General features: G+C 39.2%; 1 protein-coding gene across 10 annotated transcripts in view; it reads right to left on the bottom strand.

The window, feature by feature from the left end:
• CPEB3 (cytoplasmic polyadenylation element binding protein 3) overlaps positions 1-21,905 on the bottom strand; it is a 186,834-nt gene that overhangs the window by 24,360 nt on the left and 140,569 nt on the right. For all 10 annotated transcript variants that reach the window (XM_075935178.1, XM_075935180.1, XM_075935187.1 and 7 more), the window contains one exon: positions 1,894-2,012. In XM_075935178.1, coding sequence (XP_075791293.1) covers positions 1,894-2,012 — 119 coding nt within the window. The remainder of the gene's footprint in view (positions 1-1,893; positions 2,013-21,905) is intronic.

Here is a 21,905-nt window from a genome sequence, read left to right as displayed (position 1 = left end):
ACAGTTACATAAAGAATAAGACCTTATTCCTGCAAGAAATTAAGCATGTGCATTACTTCCATGTCTAGCCCTACTGACTAAATATTTACAGAACAATCTAAGCGCCTTATTATTTTACTTTTTAAAAATTGGAAAGGATGATAAATAGTTGTGCACATGATTACAGATGCAAAAAGGTGGTGAACAATTGGCGTTGCTTCTTGCAGCAAAAGTTAGGCCCAGGCTACATATACTGGAATGTTTAGAGAAATACTTTGCATTAAGGGCCTAAACTGACTGTTGTCATTCCTGCAAATTAATAAAGTAGCAATTAAGATTACAGTCAATATTGGAAAAAACACCACCTCACGTGCAATTTTAGCCCCTTTTTATGTAAACCTGTCCACTTAAAATATTGGTAGTACAGAAAAAGCCCTCCAACTCTAGGTTGTAACACAGTGCCAGCAATTCCTAAGAGTTTCTCATAATGTTCCATTGGCACAAACAGGATTAACCACTTTGTTAAAGCTAGCAAGATTAAGTCTCTAATCTAGCTCAATTCTGAGTAATATGAGCCAGTTGTGCTGAAGTGGGAATCATATCACGTACTCAGTCACAATTATGTACAAGCAACTGGAACTATTATCCACTAATTTCTGATTATAGACAACATAGAAACACTTGGTTTTTTATATTCCAAAAGCCAGGATTTAATAAACAATAGCATTTTACTTTCTAAATAGTTTAAAAATATTTTCTTAGTAGTTAGGTCTTTTCCAATATATGTTTAACCTCTCTAGTCTGGCACTCTCTGCTCTGGCAAGATCTGTGGTCCCACATAATTTTAGTTAGTCGGATGTCCATTTATGGATGTGGCCAAGTTTCCCACAGTTCCTTAAAGTTGTACAGTCATCAGTCCTTGCTCTTAGCTCTGTGCTATTATTTAGCTCTAATTTACCCCAAATGTCCTCTAAGAGACCAGTAAGCAGTGGAAGTATTGGCAGTGCTGGTGAACAACAATGACTTCCCATGGTTCGGTAAATTCTCTGATTCAGCAGGGTGCCAGACTAGGGAGGTTTAACCTGTAGTTCTTTTTGAACAAATTCAGTAGTAATAGGAATAATTGTTCATTCTTAATTATAGGGAGTCTCTATGGAAATATACAGATGTATAAAGAAGTAATTCAGAAAAGGGGAAAAAAATACTGAAATATCATCCATTCAACCAGCAACACATTTTGAGGAATGTTAACAAGAACATGTTAATTTAAAAAATTCCTTTAGATGTATCCAGCAAAATTCTGATTAACTCTAGCAAAATGACTCAGGAAGAATATACCTAAAAAATGTTTTCCTTCTTTCTGGTATTATCCTATTCCGTGTTTTTCATAAGAAGTGCATAGCTTATAGGTTTTTCATTGGTTCTAATAAACCTTTTATGAACCAAATCTGGGTCAAAACAGACTTGCTATAGTAAGTGAAAGGCAGGAAAGATTATAAATTGCTTAGCTAGCATATGCAGAATTGAAAGCAACAAAGTACTGCCAAGGCTGCCTAAATTATTAAAGTTTTTTCCTTTTTTTTAAAATCCTACGTTTTGAAAAAAAATAAAAGCAATATAGGCAAAGAAACTAATACATTTTTACTCATTTTATAGGTGACCTTGCAACTCGACACATTCTGTTACCATATGGTACTATAAGTACCAACATAAAAGTTCAATTAAATTGTGACATTTATTAACTTCGGAAGAAGCCAAATTATGCTAAAGTAAGTAGGGAAGCGAGTAAAAGAACATCAACATAGCCAATTTAACTTTTACACCAGAGGAAAAATGTTTGCATATTTATTTGCTTTTGAATTGGCAAGGGGAAAGAAGGTTGATTAACAGCCAATGCACTTTGTCACTGCTTACTGGTTTGTCCTTGATGGTGGGGCTTGACACACATAGGTAAAGTTTTCCATCTTCTTCCAGACAGGCATCTATCAGCGCTTGTACGGAGCTTTCCTCTTGGAACAGCAAAAAGGCATAACCTTGGAAAGGATAAAGGCACAAAAAAGGGGGTGGGGGGATGAAGACTTTTTAAATATAGGTCAAAAAAAGAGAACACAAAAAAGAATCTGAGAGTTGCAAGTATCTTGTAAGCCACTGGTTTTGATAATTCACAGACTCTGAGTTGGTTTTTGTGTCCCAATACACAGAGGACAATAAAGTGTAATACTGTTACTATCTGTATTGAAGATAATCCAATAACGAAATGTTTTCTTATGGAATCCTGTCATAGGATCACATGGAGAAAGGAGGTTTCCCCACCATCACCCTTATTTTTGTTTTGAAGCTGCATACAATGTTGGTCTGCTAGTCAGGAGGGAAAATAGTCTTTGGAAAGTTTATTTTCTTTATATATATTAAAAGACTTCAGACAGACACAGACACACGACTGGAAAAGCAGAAAAATATTGTGGAAGATTAGCCCATAACTATAATAGATCTGTATTTGTGTTATCACAAGCATTTGTCATCTTAAATAAAGTGGCACTGTTGGGGCAGTTTCAGTTGATATAAAAGGGGAAAATACTATATGGGAAATTCATGGAATGAACATCTGCATGCAGATAATCTGACTATTTCTATCTTGACCATAAATATGTTGGCAAGGGGAAAATGTAAAATGTCATTCATTCATACTACACCTTTATTTCTTAAATATATTTTTAAAATCAAAATTTCCTGCTGTGCATATTCCTCATTGAACATCATGATTTACTTAATATGGACTTTTAAATTGCCACATATATAAAAGATTACTACTTTTTTTTTTTTTAGATCATTAAACTCTCTCATTCTGAGACCAGTCAAAGGCTCAGACTCACTTTAAACCTCTCGTCTAAAGTGATGAAAATTAAGGTAATCTTGAGGGATTGATTTATTTTTAATATTGTATGTAATTTCACATTATTTTAGTAAATCGAGGGTATTCTTGAATCCCAACTGCACTGAATAGTCTGACAGAAGTAAGTGCCAAAAATCTTTTAATCAATCATGCTTAATGTGTTTGCTTTTGAATGCAGACCCCCTCTCAGCACTCATACCTTTGTCACCTCAAAGGTAAATTACTGTAATGCTAATACACTAAATCAGATTGTAAGCCCATTTGGTAATTACAGCTAGAACTGAATGCAGCTACACAGTTGCAGGGGATTTCTATGTTACACCTTTGATGCAGAGTTAGGAGTAGCTATGAGATGACTTCCCACTGACTGTTTTGATATTGGCTTTCACCGTCATAGTTTGGACCCTGCCTACCTTAGAATTGTATGAAGAAAGGAACTCTTTAGCAATTGCTGGAGCTAGAATTCCTCTCAAACATAGGAGGGCTACTAGCAGAATGTTCTCAGTCGGGGCACAGATATAAAGTCCCTTGCCTGGTCTATATGCATTCCCAAGTTTTATTGGGGAGGGAGCAGTGAAGAGGCGCTCAAGTAGAATTTTGAAATAGTCACTGAAGAGCTTTCTTGGTCCAATTTATTTTTTGCTTCTTTAATTATCATTTTTTTAAATCTGTACATGCACTAAGAAATTAAAATTTATAGTGTTCAAAATAAAATTTTCACCAAGATTATTGCACAAGCTCTCTGCCCTCTAAAGGTTATTTTCCTACAAGATTTCCGCTTACCATCTCTAAATTACAGATATTCGAAGAAAGGCTATACAATAATTTTAACGGGTCAAATGTAGTCATCATTAAACAGGTGACAGTCTTTAAAATGTCATAGTACAAGGAACATGTTTCAGAAACCCATGGTCATTGTCTGAGAGCTTGGCGTTATAATGGAAAAGGTGCAACCATTATAGCTTTAATACTTCTGTATGATATACTTAGACACTGATTAAAATCCACAGTGTATGTCTATAAAAGCCACACAGTTCACTATATTAGCATTATAGCTACTTGTTGCCTATACACCAAATGGATTAATCTTTGAAGACTGACTTTTACAAGAGATTTAATATTTAAATTTAAACATTAAGTCTGTTTAAACTGACCATTCACAGTACCATATGGACTTTGAGTACCCAGACTTTATAATAGTGACAAGGAGTCCTGTGGCACCTTATAGACTGACCGAAGTGTTGGAGCATAAGCTTTCGTGGGCAAAGACCCACTTCGTCAGATGCATCTGACAAAATGGGTCTTTGCCCACGAAAGCTTATGCTCCAACACTTCGGTCAGTCTATAAGGTGCCACAGAACTCCTCGCTGCTTTTGCAGATTCAGACTAACACAGCTACCCCTCTGATACTGGGCTTTATAATGTATTCAAAATATTTATTTATTTTCCAATTAATACAGCTATTATATTTTCTTTACCATATAACAACCTGCTCAAGCAGCAAAATCTGTTCACTCTTCCAATTAGATCTGCATTCTGTTTTGCAACTGATCTGTCCTTTCAAATGTCCATTACCCCAGTCATGAAACTGAACACTTGGAAGAGACTACAGTACCCCCTTCACTTTCCACCACTAACTCATTATTATCATATTCATTTTTGGAGGAAAAAGCCCTCGTGTTTAAACTCAGAAGCAGACTTCAGTGCCCCTATATACTGCAGTCAGAAAAATAAGCCCCAAATGTCAAGAATGCTGTGATTCTAACCAATATTTCACCTAGCTAATTTCTCAAAGTTTAGAAATTAAGATAAGCACTTCAAAATGTGGATGCTTATCCATATACTGTACAGGTATTTTTGGTCTGAAAAATTCATCTGGACATTTTGTCTGAACAGTCTTTCTTATAGCATGTTTGGTTACTATGCCTTCTTTCCTGGATGGAACACAACAAGGATGGCCAACCTGTGGCTACAGAGCCACATGCGGCTCTTCAGAAGTTAATATGTGGCTCCTTGCATAGTTACCAAATACAGGGCTGGAGCTACAAGTGCCTACTTTCTACTGGCCGGACCCCCAGCTCTGCTCTAAGTGCTATTCCCCTCCATCCTTTCCACTTAGGATCCTGTCACTTCCCACCCTCTCCACTGAGCCTGTCACAGCCATGCTTCTCCCCCGCCCCCAGCATCTCCCACTGAGAAAGAGCTGATCACAGTGGGCAGGAGGAAAGGGAGAAAGAGACACTGACTGGTGGGGCTGCCAGGGGACGGGATGAGAGTGGTGATGGGAAGATGAGGGCTGGTGACATAGAACTGTTGCTCTTTGGCAATTTGCATTGGTAAATTGGGGTTCCTTCTAAGGTTTAGGTTGGCTACCCCTGGTGTAGAGGATAGAAACGATTTTTGATATGGTATTGTAGTTATGATCCCTGAATTAAAAAAAAAAAATCTTTGACTTGTTCTGTTCAGCTGCTGGACTACAAATATAGTTCTGGTTAGCCAAAATACAATTTTCTCTCCTGATTTCTCTATATACTGTATTCTACATACTACAGTCAGAAAAATTAGCCCCAAATACAAAGCCAGTAGTACTTCTCTCTTCCAGAGCATATTACCTCTGCCAAATAGCAAGACTGCAAGTAATATCTGAAGATATGATCCCAAAGCACAGGGCACAGAATCTTGTCAGCCCTCTCCTATTAGCTCTGCTGGGCCACCCAATCAGCTTCTCAAAAAAAAAAAAAAAAAAAAAAAAAAAAAAAAAAAGGCTAACAGGACTTCAAAACCTGCTAACTTGAAAGGCATTGGACATCCAAGACCTCCAGATAACCAGGTTTCCACTATAATTAAAAATTGTGATAAATAACTAAAGTTCAATTCAAACACTGCACTGATGTGCACATATAAAAATCTATATGGGTCCAGGGTATCTGAAGGACCGTCTTCTCCCATATAAACCTGCCTGGGGATTGAGGTCAGCTGCGGAGGCTTTGCTTCATGTTCCCCCACTTGTGGAGATAAGATTAACATCTGCGCGGAACAGGGCATTCTCAGCTTTTGCTCCCAGGCTGTGGAATTCTCTTCCTCGGGATATTCGCATGGTGCCAACGCTAGTATTGTTCCAGCGTCAGGCTAAAGCCACCCTTTTTACTCGTGCTTTTATTAATGTTTGAGTCTGTATGTGTGTGTTCCTCCTCTCTATGTTTTTAGCTGGTTATGTCCCTCTGAGGTGTCATATTTTAAATTTGTGTATATATATATGTATTTTTTTTGTTTGTTCTTGTAAGCCGCCTTGAATATTTTAAATAGAAAGGCAGCGTAAAATATTTAAATAAATAAATACATAAATATACTGAACTGAATAAACAGTTACCTCTACCAAAGTCCAAAGTTAAATAAATAAATAAAAATCACTGTAATCAAAATATTTAGGATGCAAAGAGTTAGAAAAGAGAAGCACCTTGAGATAGAAAACCTACATTATTTATTTTAGAATTACTTTTTTAAGGTGTTCTGAATGCGTGAAGTATTGTTACTACTACAATCCATTGTATAAAATGTAGCCTCTTTTCAGTATTTAGGATTGTTTGTATTTGTTAGAATTACTAATCTGTACACTGAATGAACTTTTTATTTGCACTTGAAAAGAACCTGTGGAAGATGTTCCCTGAAATGTAACCATACAAAAGTGAACTGGAAATATCTATGAACAACACTTGCTACATGCTGAAGCGGACATTTCACAAGAAAGTTTTTGTAATCATACGAGATGCAATTTAAATTAAATATCAAATATGCATTTTGTGCAGAGAAAAATCAGAAGAACATTCTGAATTACAACTCCGCCCAAGTCTTAGCCAAAAGCTAATATGTATTTTGACAACTGTAATGCACCACAACTTTTTATAATCATGTCAACCTATGCCTAAATGGCTAAAATACCCTCTAGGAGATGACACCACCACATTTGGTTTGGAAGGTAAAGCTCTGGCTGCTAGGCAACAGAGCTCTCAGCCATGCCCAATATAGTTATGTTACATCTACAACATAATTGCATACATCTTGAAGGATTATTTAAATATTTTCAAGGAGGTTTAATGTTTAAACTTACCCTGTCTCTCTCTGATTTTCAGATACAGTCAAGAAAACAATTAGGTGATATTCAGATGCATGCCTAAAGGAGATTTAGGCTAGTGTCTCTACTAGAAACAGGATCAGGTTTAACGGTGCCCAAATCTCGTGAGATATTGTCACATTCTTTTGACAATTTCATAAGATCAATTTTTCAAGAGTCTCAGTGTAATGGCAGTCTTGCTTGTAATATTTCAACTACACCCGAGTCTGAATAAAGATTTCTTCTTTCCACAATTAAAACCATAGATTTGTATTTGAGAAATTAAATATCAATTCCTTCCTTTGCCTAGAAATTGAGTGCTGAGCCATCTCCGCTTACAATACAACTTTTGTTTGATGTGATTTTGATTAAAAACATTATCTGGACCCCCACAACAAGGCTACTACCAGTGGAAGAATGTGACGCCATCTCCCATATACTGGTTATGGATAAGAGGGACTGCTGTCCTCTATTCCCCATAGCTAAGTAAAAAAGGGGACTGTGCTATTTTGGCCATACAAAACCAAAAAATGTGAAGGTATCCAATCAGTCATTATCACAACAATATTATAGCTGCAAATGTATGTAGGTTTGGAAATTCAAAGTTGTAGTTCCCACAAAATCATCACCACAATCAATACATGATAGGGATGTAATAGTATAGCTGATTAACCAATAAGCAAAAGTTTATAAGTTAATGCTATAAACTACATGCATTTCCCCCACAAACCTCACCAGTAAGTTTTTTAGCAGGCTGGCCAGCAGCCCAGTTCAGTCCTGGCTTGCGCTGGGTCCTGGACTTCCCCCCAGTGTGGCTCTGCATTTCAAGTGTGTTAGGAGCCAGGTGGGCAGGCAGCCCAGCTCAGTTCCGGCTCGTGCTGGATCTGGGAGCTCCAGCTGCCCCGGGACTACAGAACAGTCAACTAATTGATAAGAATTCATGAGGTTCAATTAACTGATATTTAACATCCCTAATATGTGTGTGTGTTGTACAAAGTGGCTGAGTTACAATTGCTGTGAGAACATCTCTGTAATCCCCAAGATAAGTATTACCATTTCTTTCAATCTATGTTAAAGTAACTTTATCCATTTAAAATATGCACTGTGAAATTCAGATGCGTGGTATTCCAGAAAATATAGTACTTGTATTTACTGATGTGCTCACATATCAAAATAGACAAGGCCACATTTACATTGTGAATACACTCTTTTCCCAACATTGAATCCCTGAAATGAACACAGATATAATTGGTTTCTATAAGTGGTGTGATAGAAAATTAGGGTTTTGACAGAACGAAACTTTTCACAAAAAGAGTGTCCGTTCCTTGAAAAATATTGGCTTGATATAAAAAATAAATGGACACCTAAAACCAAAAAAGTTGGTTTTCAGTTGAAAATTAAAGTTTAGCCAAAACCTCAAACATTTCATTTTGGAAATGCTATTTAGCTGTCTCATGTCCCCATCTCTTTCCAGCCAGACGCCATCTCCCATACCGCGCCACGGCACCTCAGCAGCAGAGGAGACCATGGTGCATCAAGGCAGTGATATACTAGCCAGGAAGCTCAGCCTATAGGAGAGAATATGGACATGAAACAGTTAAACTAAAAGTCCTATGTGGCACCATTACTGTCTTTCTGAATCAATAATTCTGATTCTCAGCTGAAAGTTTTTTGCTGAATTTTTTCATTTGTTGATTCTTCACTAAAAAGTCAACATTTTCCGTGAGGAAAAAAATGTCATTTTCCAAACAGGTTTAGGTCTCACACCAGAAACTGAAATAGTTTTACAATACTTTTTATTCCATATTTACTCTTTTGCTTTTTCATTAATTGTAGATAAAGAAATACAAAGGAATAAAGCTGCTCCAAGGAGGTGTAGAAGTTTCAATCTGAGGGTGTGTCTAGACTACAGGGTTTTTTCGAAAAAAGTGGCCTTTTCGAAAAAAACTTCCCCTGCGTCTAGACTGCCGCCGTGTTCTTTCGAAATTAAATCAAAAGAACACGGCGAGTGTTTTTTGACCACAGTAAACTTCATTTTACAACAAAAAAAGGTGTTCTTGAATGCAAACTGGGCTTTTTCGAAAGAAGTGGTTGCAGTCTAGATGCTCTTTTTCGAAAGAGGCTTGTAGTCTAGACATACCCTAAGTGGTCTGTTTAAGGGGGGGGGGGGGGGGAAGCCAAACTTTTTTTCATACTTCTAGTTACAACATAAATGACCCAGTTAATCAATTTTTAAAAGTTTTCATACAGCTTAGAGCACATTACCATTAATTGTTTGCATTTGAGAGAATTGCTAGTAAGGTTCAGAAAGTTCATGCTCTAACTGCCTCCTCTGATCTACAGCCACTATTTTGAAATTCAAATGTTATACAAGCAGGAGAAACATTAAGCCTATTTCTTGCTATTGGAAGCAGGGTTACACCAGTTCCATACCCTATTGCTGCTCCAGATGTACATACTTACTAAAATTCAGCATTCCGACAAATTCAGATACAGGAATCATATTAAGAGATTCAGATGCGTTTGGGCCTATCTTAGTGCATCTGACGACTTAGCGCTCTCATCCCTCAAAGAAACATTTTAAAAGACTGCAACAAATTCATGAATTTGTTTCCATGATTATAAAGGATTATCCCTCAAAGTCACCTTTAGTACCCTTATTAGAATATATTCTTTGAACATGAATAAATATGCTTCTAAATCCAAAGATGAAATGAATATTTAAAATGCAACTGATCTTTAGAAAATAATAAACCAAGGTGCTTATAAAAATCTGCTGGGACTTCCATTTAAAAAAAATATTGCTATGCTATGACTGGATTTCCGAAAGACAAAGGGTTTAAACATTAAAGAAATCTCAAAATAGAAAGGACTAATCTCACTTTAGCTACTGCAGAAGAAGAGTGAAATTATGTATTAGTCAGGGCTGCAAATGTGAATCCATCTAGACAGACTAAGCTTAAATGGCAGTGAGCAACACTGTCAGCTGATTCCTTTGTCCAAGAAAATGGTGTATAAAAGATTCACAAAGTCTAGAATGTAAATAGTTTCACATCTTACAGTTATATTCCCATTAACTTGACTTGCTTTTTATGAAGCAAGCAAGGCTATTCCTTTAGCCTCAAACTACAGGAAAATGAACACATAGGAGAGATTTCCCATGCATGACAGTAAGATAGACAACCTGTTTTTCTTTTTTTTTAAAGCTTTGAACAAATTATTCAGTATGCTTAACTCTATGGTATGTGTAGAATAACAATGGTGCTCCTTGCTCCAATGAATGACTTCTTAAAATTCCATTTATTTCATTTGCAATAAAATTAAAACTAAATGTCTAACTAAATTGACAAACTGAAAGCATTGCTGAACGTCCTATGTGAAATCAGCTTGGCAATTTAATTTCCATTCTTACTGGAGATTGGACCGTGTCATTGAGACTACCATCAGAACAGATACCCTTTACTGGCTATCACAATAGAGAAGCCACAGATTAAAAAAATATGTAAAATGAACCAACTTCTAATTCCTAGAAATCATTCCTCCATATCACAGCTGTCAAACAAAATAAGGACATTAGGAATTTGCTGCTCGTGCTTTTATCCACAGAATAAGAAAATGAGAAATGTGGTCTCCTGTACTATCAATATGACACCTTCACTAGCATTACATTAGCTCAAAAAGAATTTAAAATAATATGGGGGGGGGGGATGTTTCTATGTTGGTGTTAAACATCCATAATATTTTCTCTGCGAGTTTGCCAATGTGTCTATGGCCAGCATTTTCTCTTCCCTTCAGTGTTGTGCAGAATAGTGTTGCTGTCCTCCACCTCAAAAGGGACTACATTTCAGCTGTGCCATAGACATCCTTTGGAACTCAAGTTTCCACATAAAATTTAGGAAGGACAGTAGGTGGCTAGGCATCACTACATGTGAACTTTTCACTGTTATTTATTATAGATTTTAATCATCGCACATGTATTATATATAGTTCTCACTACAGTAAACTTCCGATAATCCGGCACCTTTAGGACCCAGAATGTGCCGGATTATCAGATATGCCGGACTATAGGAAGGGGGGGATATGAGGGATCTGGGGTGGAGTGGGGGGATACACCCCTCGGCGCTGCAGGACCAACCCGGCAGCACCCCAGCTGCTCTGCCCCAGGTGTCCCCAAGTCAACCGCTGCTGAAACTGACCAGCAGCTGACTCCAGGAAGCCTGGGACAGAGCAGCTGGGGTGCTGCCGGGTTGGTCCCGCAGCGCCGAGGGGCAACGCTATGGGACCAATATGGCAGCACCCCAGCTGCTCTGCCCCCAGCTTCCCCGAGTCAGCTGCTGGTCAGTTTCAGCAGCAGCTAAATCAGGGAAGCCTGGAGCAGAGCAGCTCCAACTGTCTGGCCGCTCGGAGCACTTCCGTGTTCCAGATGGTGCCGGATCATCAGGAGTGCCAGACTATTGGATGCCGGACCACTGGAGTTTTACTGTACTTAGTTTGTTGGCAAAGTTTACCACTTATGCATATATAGGTTGCATACAGTGATTGGGATTTCTCTTTTCAAATACCAAACTTTTTGCCTCAACGCTAGTTAAAAACATTGCAACAGCAAATTTGTAAGAGTGGATCCTTTTGTAAAGCTTTAGACGTTGAATGGTACTGAGAGGCACATTACAAAGCAAATTAAAAGATAAAGCAATAACTAAAATATATTCAAAAATAGGCCAGTGGTATACTACAAAGTTTTGTCAAGATACCCATGTTGGCCAGGAGACTGGGGGCTGGGGGAAAGGAGGGGGACAAAACAAAACATTCCCAGATGACATAGCTATGCAGGCAAAAAAAAATGCCAACAGAAGAGCATTTCCGTTCATATACCTAGACCTGATACTATGCTAATACATGAAAAATGCTAGATGATCCAGCACATACCTATCCACAGGCAATGCGTAAGGGAGCCACATGCAATCAAGTGCACCTCCAGATTTCTGCTTAACCTATGGGGGGGGGGGGGAGGAGAAGGGGGCGGGAACAGCGGTAGAACAGAACAACTCTCCTCCCCTCTAGTAACTCTGGTGTAGCAAGAAGCGCATGACAGCCCTGGGCTAAGTGCAGGGTGGGGAGGTTGCTGGGCAAAAGAGTCACGTGGGGCAACTGTATCCCCTCCAGTTTACATTGTGCCCCCCAACCAAAAGTTCTAATTTTTTCTATCCATGTGAAGAATAAATTGTGTTATGTGCACCAAGGCATGTGTGGATGTGCACCACCAATAGAAACACATGCTGCCAGCTGTAAATGCTCTGCTAATCAATAGGGTGACATTTTACTCTCTCCTGGATAGCCACCCAAGCATTCATTTTACAGGAAACACTGCCCCCAATCCCTATATTAGGAGGCATGAGTCATCTATTTGCCTATCACAACATATGGCATCCCTCATGCAGTGCATTAAATGTTCCCAAAAAAATCTAGGTGTGTGAAACTAGACAATCACTGTGACACTATGTCCTTTATATCGGTAGAGTGCATCCACATTTACAGCTCTTGCATTGACAGAGCAGTACACTGTGGATAGCTATCCTACTGTGCAACTGCCTTCAGGGTGCTTTGGAAAGGTTTGTAATGCATGCTGCGGTGTTCCTCATGCCAGTGAGAGCAAGATTCCAGGTTAATGATTGGCTGTTGCATGACATACTCAGCGATCAGAATTTTCTGGGGCTTTGAAAGGGGAGGGTTACATGCCTCTGTAGTTGGAATGCAGTACAGTAGAGTTCAAAACAGTGAGCAGAGCAGTCACAATGGGAATTGTGGGATACCAGAGGAGGCCAGTTATGTATGACGACAATCAACAGTAGTGTCTGCACTGACGCTTTGTTGCTTTAACTTTGTAGGGGGAAGGGAGCAAAAAAGCAGCTCTGTGCTTCTTGCTGAGATGGTTTTACTTTGTTGACAAAATAGATGATTTTGCCCACAAAATTAGCATTCCAGTGTTCACTTCCACTGTTTCATTGGCAAAAGCTAACTTCTGCTGACAAAACTGTGTAGACCAGACCTTAATTTAATTACTCTGCTAGATAATAAAAATCATGATTTTCTTTTGTTCTATGATTGCAGACATGTTAATAGGACATTCTACCTAGAATGATCCCTTATAATACATGCTAACTACCTAGGCTAAGTAATCAGTCCCACATAGTATTTAGCTGTGATGCTCAGTGTATCTTTCCCACACCTATAGGGCTGTTTAGCTTGAAAGTTTGGCTTGTCTACACTGGCACTTTTACTATTAAAACTTTTTATTGCTGGAGAGTGTGAAAACACATACACCTGGATGACAAATTTTAACGATGAAAAGCACTGGTGTAGCCAATGCTTTGTCAGTGGGAACCATGCTTCCAGCCATGAAATGGTCTCTTTCTGGAGGTGGTCTCACTTTGTTGCCAGGACAGCTTTCCTCCAGCAATAAAGAGAAGCTACATAGCACATCCTACAGTGGTGTGGCTGCAGCAGTATAGCTGTACTGTTGTAAGGTGCGCAGTGTAGACACAGCCTTTGTCTCTTTCAACAATGGAATATATTACCTCATGCACTGTGCCTTTCTAATAACCAATATAGCTACAACACCACTGAGTATAATGTACCTACTTGTTTGGGGATGTGGACCTCCTTTGTCAGCAAAATCTGCCTCTCTATACAGCTAGTATATCCCAGCAAAGCATTTATAGTATAGACAAGGCCTTAGTTTAACATAATTATAATAATCAAATGAACTAGTAATGGTGTGATTTTGACAATGGAAGTAACAATTATATCTGTAGATATTTCTGAGGCAACGTATTTCAGTGGTGGGAAACCTGCAACCCACAGGCTGCATGCAGCCCTTTGGGGCTCCACCTGAAGCCCCTGGACGCTCTGACTGGCCCTCTCCCCCACACATCTTTCGCACACAGGGACACCGAAGCCCCGCATTTCCAGCAATTCTGGATCACCACAAATTGCCTGATTCACTCTCCATGCCCACTGCTCCTCCTCCCTCCCAGAGCTAGGACACTGTGAATCAGCAATTTGTTGCGGTTGAAAGCTCATGGAAGAAAGGGGAAGGAGCAGGGATGGAGCACAAATTAGCCAATTCACGGCACTCCCAAAGTGCAGGGAGGGAAGGGGAGAAGTAGGAATTGCGGCACTCCCATACCCTGGTATGTTAAAGGTGTGGGAAGGAAGAGGAGCCAAAAGGGTGTCCATGAGGCTGCAGGTGAAACCCAATGGGCTGGAGGCTGTTGCAGCCCACAGAGATGAAGGGCCACTCATACAGCCCACTCACTATTCTTGGTTGCCCATTGCTGATATGTATTGTTTTATGATACCTACAGAACATAAAATTAAAACTGAAACAACTATCAGATAAGTAATATGCAATGAGGTAAAGGGAGTGAGGTAATATCTTGTTCTGTTGGTAAAAGACCAATTTTCAAGGTACATAGAACTGAATTTGTCAGTGTTGGTATTAAAAGGCAATACATGTAGAAACTGCTGCAGGCAGAAACAGATAATCTATTCCTATTGTTTGTGTATGAATCAGGCCTTTTTAACTCTGAACAGACTGGTGACAATAGATCAGCTTTCAGGCTACACACAGATGCATTTTTCCATTCTTTGCTTAAAAAGTTAATTTTTAATCCTGCTACAAGCAATGCTAATACAAAAAGCTTGTAGAAAAATATAAACCGATAGCCTCTATTTGATTTCAGCTGCCATTTCAAACATGTTGCAAGCACAAGCTTTAAAATTTAATCAACATCCAAAACATGTTTGCAGGAAGAATGTGTGTGGGCAAGACGAGAAAAAGTTCTCAATTTCTCTTAACTGAAGGGCACTTTAATTTTCTTAAATTAACAAGAAAGTTTGCAGTTCTTTTCTGATTACCATTTAAATAGTATTCCCATTTTAGGGCAAAGAAAAAAAAAATCACAGATTTCACTGAAATCAATGGATGCATTAAGCCCTCAAATGAAACTCCTTTGTATAATAAAGACAGCTTTAGACAAAGGAGAATGTTGATGCCTAGAACTGCCTGGTAGGATAAAGCGGTCCAGAGGGGATTTTCAGCTAATGGCGATTGTCTATGTTTCAGATTCTGGGAGTAGGACATATCTTGTGCAGGTAGAGTCTGCATGAGTCCTTGGAGAGAAACAAAGGTAAGGAATTGTTTTAGGATAGGGCACAAGTATCTGACCTCAAAAGAGTGCTACCTATGTGCATTTTGCTGAGAAACAGAATTTATATAAATTCTGTAAATGAACAGATTAACCTAAGGCCATATCTTGAGTACAAGCAAAAAAAATAAAGAAAAAAAGTTGTGCTAACTCACCTAAGCCAGCTTGGGTTAAGATCCTAGTAAAATCCAAGAAAAAAACACTTCAGAAGATGACCCTTATTTTCAGCCATTGTTCAGCCAAATGTGCTACAACACTGTAAAACCCCTTTTTAAAAATGTGAATAGTTTTTCTATTAACCTGTTTATATTTAGAAAGGTATTTTATATGAAACCAAGAGCAACACCAGATATCCCTACTCTCTCTCCTTTCTCTCTATGCACACACAGAGTAGCAGCATGCAATTTAATAGCGCCATAGAGTTAATACTCCTTAAGTAAGGCCCAATTTAAACTTACAATATTTCATATTCTGCAATATTAGGCTTCCACAGCAATTTTGATGGTGGTGGCCCTGATCATTCTGAGATTAAGACTGTGAGCTCCTGCTCTCACGCCTGTGCCCCCACTCTCAGCTCTGGACAGTCCAAAATGGGGAAAAAAAATCGCAGAAAAGTAATAATGGACTTTGTTACCACAAATAATAAGGTCCAGTAATACTTTTCCACAATTTTCCATAACTTGTCTGCAACTCAGCTGCAATTTTTTGACAATCATCCCACAATTGAAGTAGGGCCTTATCCATAAATTACTTAGGCAATAATGAAGACTACAAAGTAGTTCACATTTCATTTTCTTTATAAAGAAGTGAAAATGTTGAGGTGTTATGAGAATTTGGTAAATCACAATTTTAAAAGTGGATCTTGTGAACTGACATCTTCCAAAGAGCCTGCTGCTTGCTGCCTATTCAGTTTCAGCTCTGCTGCTGCCCTTATTGATAAATATCATTTTGCAAAATCTGGGGAATAGTAGATAGCATTAACAAAACCAGTAATGATTACACAGTATACAAAAGAAATGCATAAAATAAACATCTAAAAAAAGAAAATATTTTTTGTTACTACTATTGGGAGAGATTAGTTTTGGAGTTATTTGGTACAATAGTAGGTACAACATTTTTGATAGAAATGTGATCATCAATTTGATGGCATCCTTTTTATTCACTCTAGTTTGCATAATCATATATCAGCACCACTATGTAGTCTAAATATTAAATATTGAAAAATTCAGAACAAAAATTTATGCTTAAATTTAATCTTTTCCACTGATGACAAAAGAGGAGTAATTATTTAGTTCTTGGCTTGAGAAAAAGCAGTAGAAGACACATGATTAGCAAGAGTTACATTTGCAACATTCACAGTACAGATTTTGCATGTCAGCATTTTCCATTAATCTAATCTGTTTTACAGCTTCAGGATCAATGGAGATTTTAGCATTCTGCAGTTTAGCCATTTTGAAAAATTATATGTCCCGAAGTCATAGTCACTCTGTATTATAGTTATCAGCCACAGAAATCTATTAGGCTGTCAGCACTCTCAGTCAAAAAAAAAGAAGTGTTCTATTGCTGACAGCTTCAGCACTAGTTTCTTATCAAATCACGGTCACTTTAACCAGAACTTCGCTGCAGTGGAAAAATAAATAACTGTTCTGGATTTTCAACCATGTGTGGATTGGTTTCCCATTCTAACAGCTTGAGTGCGTTTTTTGTCTCTGTAAAGTTGATTGGGATTCTCAAGCTGTATCTTTTTCTTCAGTAGCCAAAAAAAAAAAAAAAAAAAAAAAACCCACACCTCCAGATCTCTAAATCAGTTTGTAGCTCCATTATATATGTGAACAAAGCATGTGGCATTTGGGGAGTGCTGAGAACTGTTAGGGAAATTATAATTCACAGGTTTAATTTTTTAAAAGCTTTTATCAATACACCAAGATTTCTATTTCATTAAGGTAAGGAAACATGAACTACTTTGCAGGCGTTGTTGTATAAATAATGTATTCTGGGGCATTAAAGAAACATTTTTATGCAGCTAAACATTATACTGCTACTATGTTACTATAAGAGTAGCACTATTTGTGTTATTACAATGAATGCTTTGTCAGAAATTCCTTTACAATACTCTGCTTTTAAGAGTTTATAATAGATTTTGGAATTGACACTTCGCTTATGTGACAGGCAGTAACAACTAAGTGGCACACAGGAAAGTTCTGGAATCTGTGAACCATCACCTCATTGTAATGCCCTTCCTCTCCAATGTCCCTCCAGCTCAAAAGTGGAATTTGTCCTTCATAAGGAATGTTGCATGGTTATGCCCCAGTTATAACTGGGGGCTCTTTATATCTTGGACCACACAAAACCATGATTCAGAGAACCAGTTTTACTCCAGTACCCAGCAAATTCCCATATTGACATGTGGCTCATTTTTAAAAAGTAAGAAAGAAGCATTTCAAGCGAATGGCATTTGCAGCTGTTATGGAAAAGAAGCACAGGTTTCTGAAGAAGGCTGGATGACCAATGAAGCTTATGTGCTTTCAACAGTCTGTTCAATCTTAAAAGAAGATGTTGGGCCTAATCCAAAGATAAATCGAGACAATCAGATGCCTAGCACACTAATTACTTGTATTGGTTGAGAAGCAGTGGTGAGAAAAGCCCCATGGACTGGTTATTTCCAAGCAATAAAATATCCTTAACTGGTCCACTGCAGTCCTGGCCAATACCCAAACACTTCTGAATACCCTATATCCTTACCTTTATAACACTGTGGACTTCAGTTACATTAACAAACTTTTTATAATTCAATGGTCATTGCAGTAATGATTGAAGGCCCCAATGTGTGAAACACTGTGATCTACTCTTCTCAGCACACTCAAGTCCCATTAATTTAAAATGAGTTATACCATTCTATCCTACCACTACAGACCCATGTCCTAGCGGAATACCAAAACTTGCTTTTGGGAGTCCTCTATTAAGGACTTAACAGACCTTTACTGAATATAAAAATAAGCAGTAGTGGACCTTCATGTTAACTGTTTCCCCCTCTTGTGAAAACCTAGGCTTTCTGCATTCCTTGCTAATTAATGTGATAAAAGTAGTCGAGAGCTGGGACTCTGAGCATGTGTCAAAATACCAAGCAGGATATATCTGAAAAATATTTTCCTGCATTACAAAAGAATATTAAAAACCAAACATGTTTGTTGGTTACTAGAAAACATAGCATCAATAGTAATAATCAAAGAATATCAACAGATGGATTGTGAAATAAGCTTTTCATTTGTTTGCTTGGGAGAAAGAGGGGTATTGCTAAATACAGTTTTGTTCTGAAATTCACTTGAATGATTTTTCCAGAGACACGGTAAATGAAAGTCTACTACAGGTTTTAAATTAGTGGCAGTTAAGATTATTTATAGTTAAAAATATAATGTATCATCTAGCATCATCAGATACTGTTCATGCACTGCTTTAATTTAAAAAATAGATTAAAAAAGGAGCAAGCCAGAATTTCTCTCTGACACTGAATTTAGCAGACAAGATGAAGGTAATGAGACACTATTTTATATTCAAGATTTAATAACAATAATTCTTATTATTGCTAAAGAGCAATAATTCCTTTTACAGTTTCCTACTTCTGCATAAATATCATACCATAAAAACCTCAGCATTTGCATGCTGCTTTGAAAGCAGCAAGTATTTGGAATGGTTATACAACAGATTTGAGTCAGTGGTTTTATGCATTGTTTCTTTTTAAGGGGATGAAAGGAAAATTGTTGACATGACAATGTACACTGCATCACTGAATATCTTTTTTACATATTTAAACAAAGTTGTCTTTTATTTCAACTTATTTAAAGAGATGGATAACAAATATTAAGAATTAAAGCAAATGGGTGCTGTCTGTTTAAAGAAAAAAGTAGCTTAGCTTCCAATATGTATGATTTTTGTTCACTTCCAGAACACTGCGTAATATGCACAGTATCATTACGCTCATTGATTTCTTAAAATTCAGTTCAAATATTCATCTAATTTTGCTTTGCAAACTGCAATCTGTTTCTATTGCAGAGTTTTTATACATATCAGTCTAAACCCACTCTACAGTATACAGTATACAGCTAGTGAACAAAATTATTTGACTGCTTCTGTGGTATGACAATTAACAATAACTTCCCCCCTCACCACCGAAGAATAAAGATTACAGACACACAGTTATAACATTAGAGACAGTGAAATATTGTTCCTCTATGTTATAGAGGTCATCACAGCAGGGAAGAACATGCGTTTTCCAGTCTGCCGAGGTCAGTAGCTAACAGTCTTTCCCCCCCCCCCCCCCCATCTTCCCTCCCCTTGATGGAGTTTGTGCTGTGATTGGCAGGTGGAAACTGTTGGATTCTAATTAAAGTTTGAATTCTAGAAGCCTCTGCTGATTGGCTGAGCGGCTTTCAGGCACTCCAGGGCTATATAAGGCAGTGGGCAAGCGACCAAGGAGCTTGCGAACAGGTGAGTGCTAACAGTTAGTTTAGAGAGGGAGTTGGGAAGGGCGTGAGGTTCTCTTGCCTTTCTTTTTAAATCCCTTTTCCAGGACAGCAGCGATGGATGGTGTTGTTACCTGCACAGCGTGTGCCATGTTTGTCTTCCTCCCGGAAGAAAGAAAGGATTTCATCTGCACCAAGTGCAAGCTGGTCGACATTTTGGAAGAAAAAATTAGAGGACTGGAGGCCCAAGTGTCGACCCTACGCTTGATCAGAGAGCATGAAGACTTCCTCGATAGAAGGCAGCATTTAATCCTTCAAGCACGGCAGGTGGAAGAGCCAGAGAGGGCAGTACATGACCAAGAAGAGAACTGGCAGCATGTAACTTCTAGAAGGGGAAAAAGGCCAGCACGGGAATCCCCCGATGCTATAGAGGTAAGCAATTGCTTTCAAGCTCTGTCCACAGGCTCTGCAGTGATGAAAGCTCTGGAAGGGACCTCACAAGGAAGAAACCAGAAGGGAACACCATCTACTGGAAGGCATGGGATGTGTAGTCCTACGGATGGGGGTTCCACGGCCACCACGCCCAAAAGGAAACGACGGGTGGTGGTGGTCGGGGACTCCCTCCTAAGAGGGACTGAGCCATCCCTCTGCCGTCCGGACCTGGAATCTCGAGAGGTGTGCTGCTTACCGGGAGCTCGCATTCAGGATGTCACTGAGAGGCTTACCAAGCTGATCAAACCTTCGGATCGCTACCCCTTCCTGCTTCTCCATGTGGGAACTAATGATACGGCCAAGAATGATCTTGAGCGTGTTACTGCGGATTATGTAGCGCTAGGAAGAAGGATCCAAGAATTTGGAGCGCAAGTGGTATTCTCTTCCATCCTCCCTGTTGAAGGGAAAGGACTGGGCAGGGATCGTCGAATTGAGGACGTAAATGCGTGGTTGCGCAGATGATGTCGCAGAGAGGACTTTGGTTTCTTCGACCATGGGACTCTGTTCTGGGCGCAAGGATTGTTAGGAAGAGATGGGATCCACCTAACGAAGAGAGGAAGGAGCATCTTCGCGGGCAGGCTTGCAAACCTAGTGAGGAGGGCTTTAAACTAGGTTCGTCGGGGGACGGTGACCAAAACCCTGAGGGGAGTGGGAAAGTCGGATATCGGGAAGAAATGCAGAGAGGAAGGGGCAAGAAAGGAGGACCCATGTTTCGAATGGAGAAGATAGGATGATCAACTGGTTACCTGAAGTGTTTGTACACTAATGCGAGAAGCCTGGGCAACAAACAGGAAGAACTGGAGGCCCTGGCCCAGACCAAGAAATATGATTTAATTGGGATAACAGAGACTTGGTGGGATGACTCGCATGACTGGAGCGCTGTCATGGAAGAGTATAGACTGTTCAGGAACAACAGGCAGGGGAGAAAAGGAGGAGGAGTTGCACTATATGTAAGAGAGCACTACGATTGCTCTGAACTCCAGTATAAAGAGGGAGAAAAACCTGTTGAGAGTCTATGGGTTAAGTTTAAAGGAGCAAACAACAGCATTGATGTTGTGGTTGGTGTTTGCTACAGGCCACCGAATCAGGTGGATGAGGTAGATGAAGCTTTCTTCGGACAACTGAGCGAAGCTTCCAGATCGCAGGCCCTGGCTCTCGTGGGGGACTTTAATCACCCTGACATCTGCTGGGAAACCAATACGGCAGTACACAGGCAATCCAGGAAGTTTTTGGAGAATGTTGGGGATAACTTCTTGACACAAGTGCTGAAGGATCCAACCAGGGGCCGTGCGCAGCTTGACCTTCTTCTCACAAACAGGGAGGAACTAATAGGGGAAGTGGAGGTGGGTGACAACCTGGGAAGCAGTGATCATGAGATGGTAGATTTCAGGATCCTGACCAAAGGAAGAAAAGAGAGTAGTAAAATACACACCTTGGACTTCAAAAAAGCAGATTTTGACTCCCTCCAAGATCTGATGGGCAGAATCCCCTGGGATGTTAACATGAAGGGGAAAGGAGTCCAGGACAGCTGGCAGTATTTTAAAGAAGCCTTATTGAAGGCACAGAAAGAAACCATCCCGACGCGTAGCAAGAGAGGCAAACATGGTAGGAGACCGGACTGGCTTACAGGGGAAATCCTTGGTGAACTTAAGCACAAAAAGGAAGCTTACAAAGAGTGGAAACTTGGACAAATGACCAGGGAGGAGTTTAAAGGTATAGCTCGAGAATGCCGGGGGGTTATCAGGAAGGCGAAAGTGCAAATG

The sequence above is a fragment of the Pelodiscus sinensis genome, chromosome 8 (assembly GCF_049634645.1).
Source record: "Pelodiscus sinensis isolate JC-2024 chromosome 8, ASM4963464v1, whole genome shotgun sequence".
In the NCBI taxonomy this organism is placed as follows: Eukaryota; Metazoa; Chordata; order Testudines; family Trionychidae; genus Pelodiscus; species Pelodiscus sinensis.
This window is presented reverse-complemented; position numbering and strand designations above follow the sequence as displayed.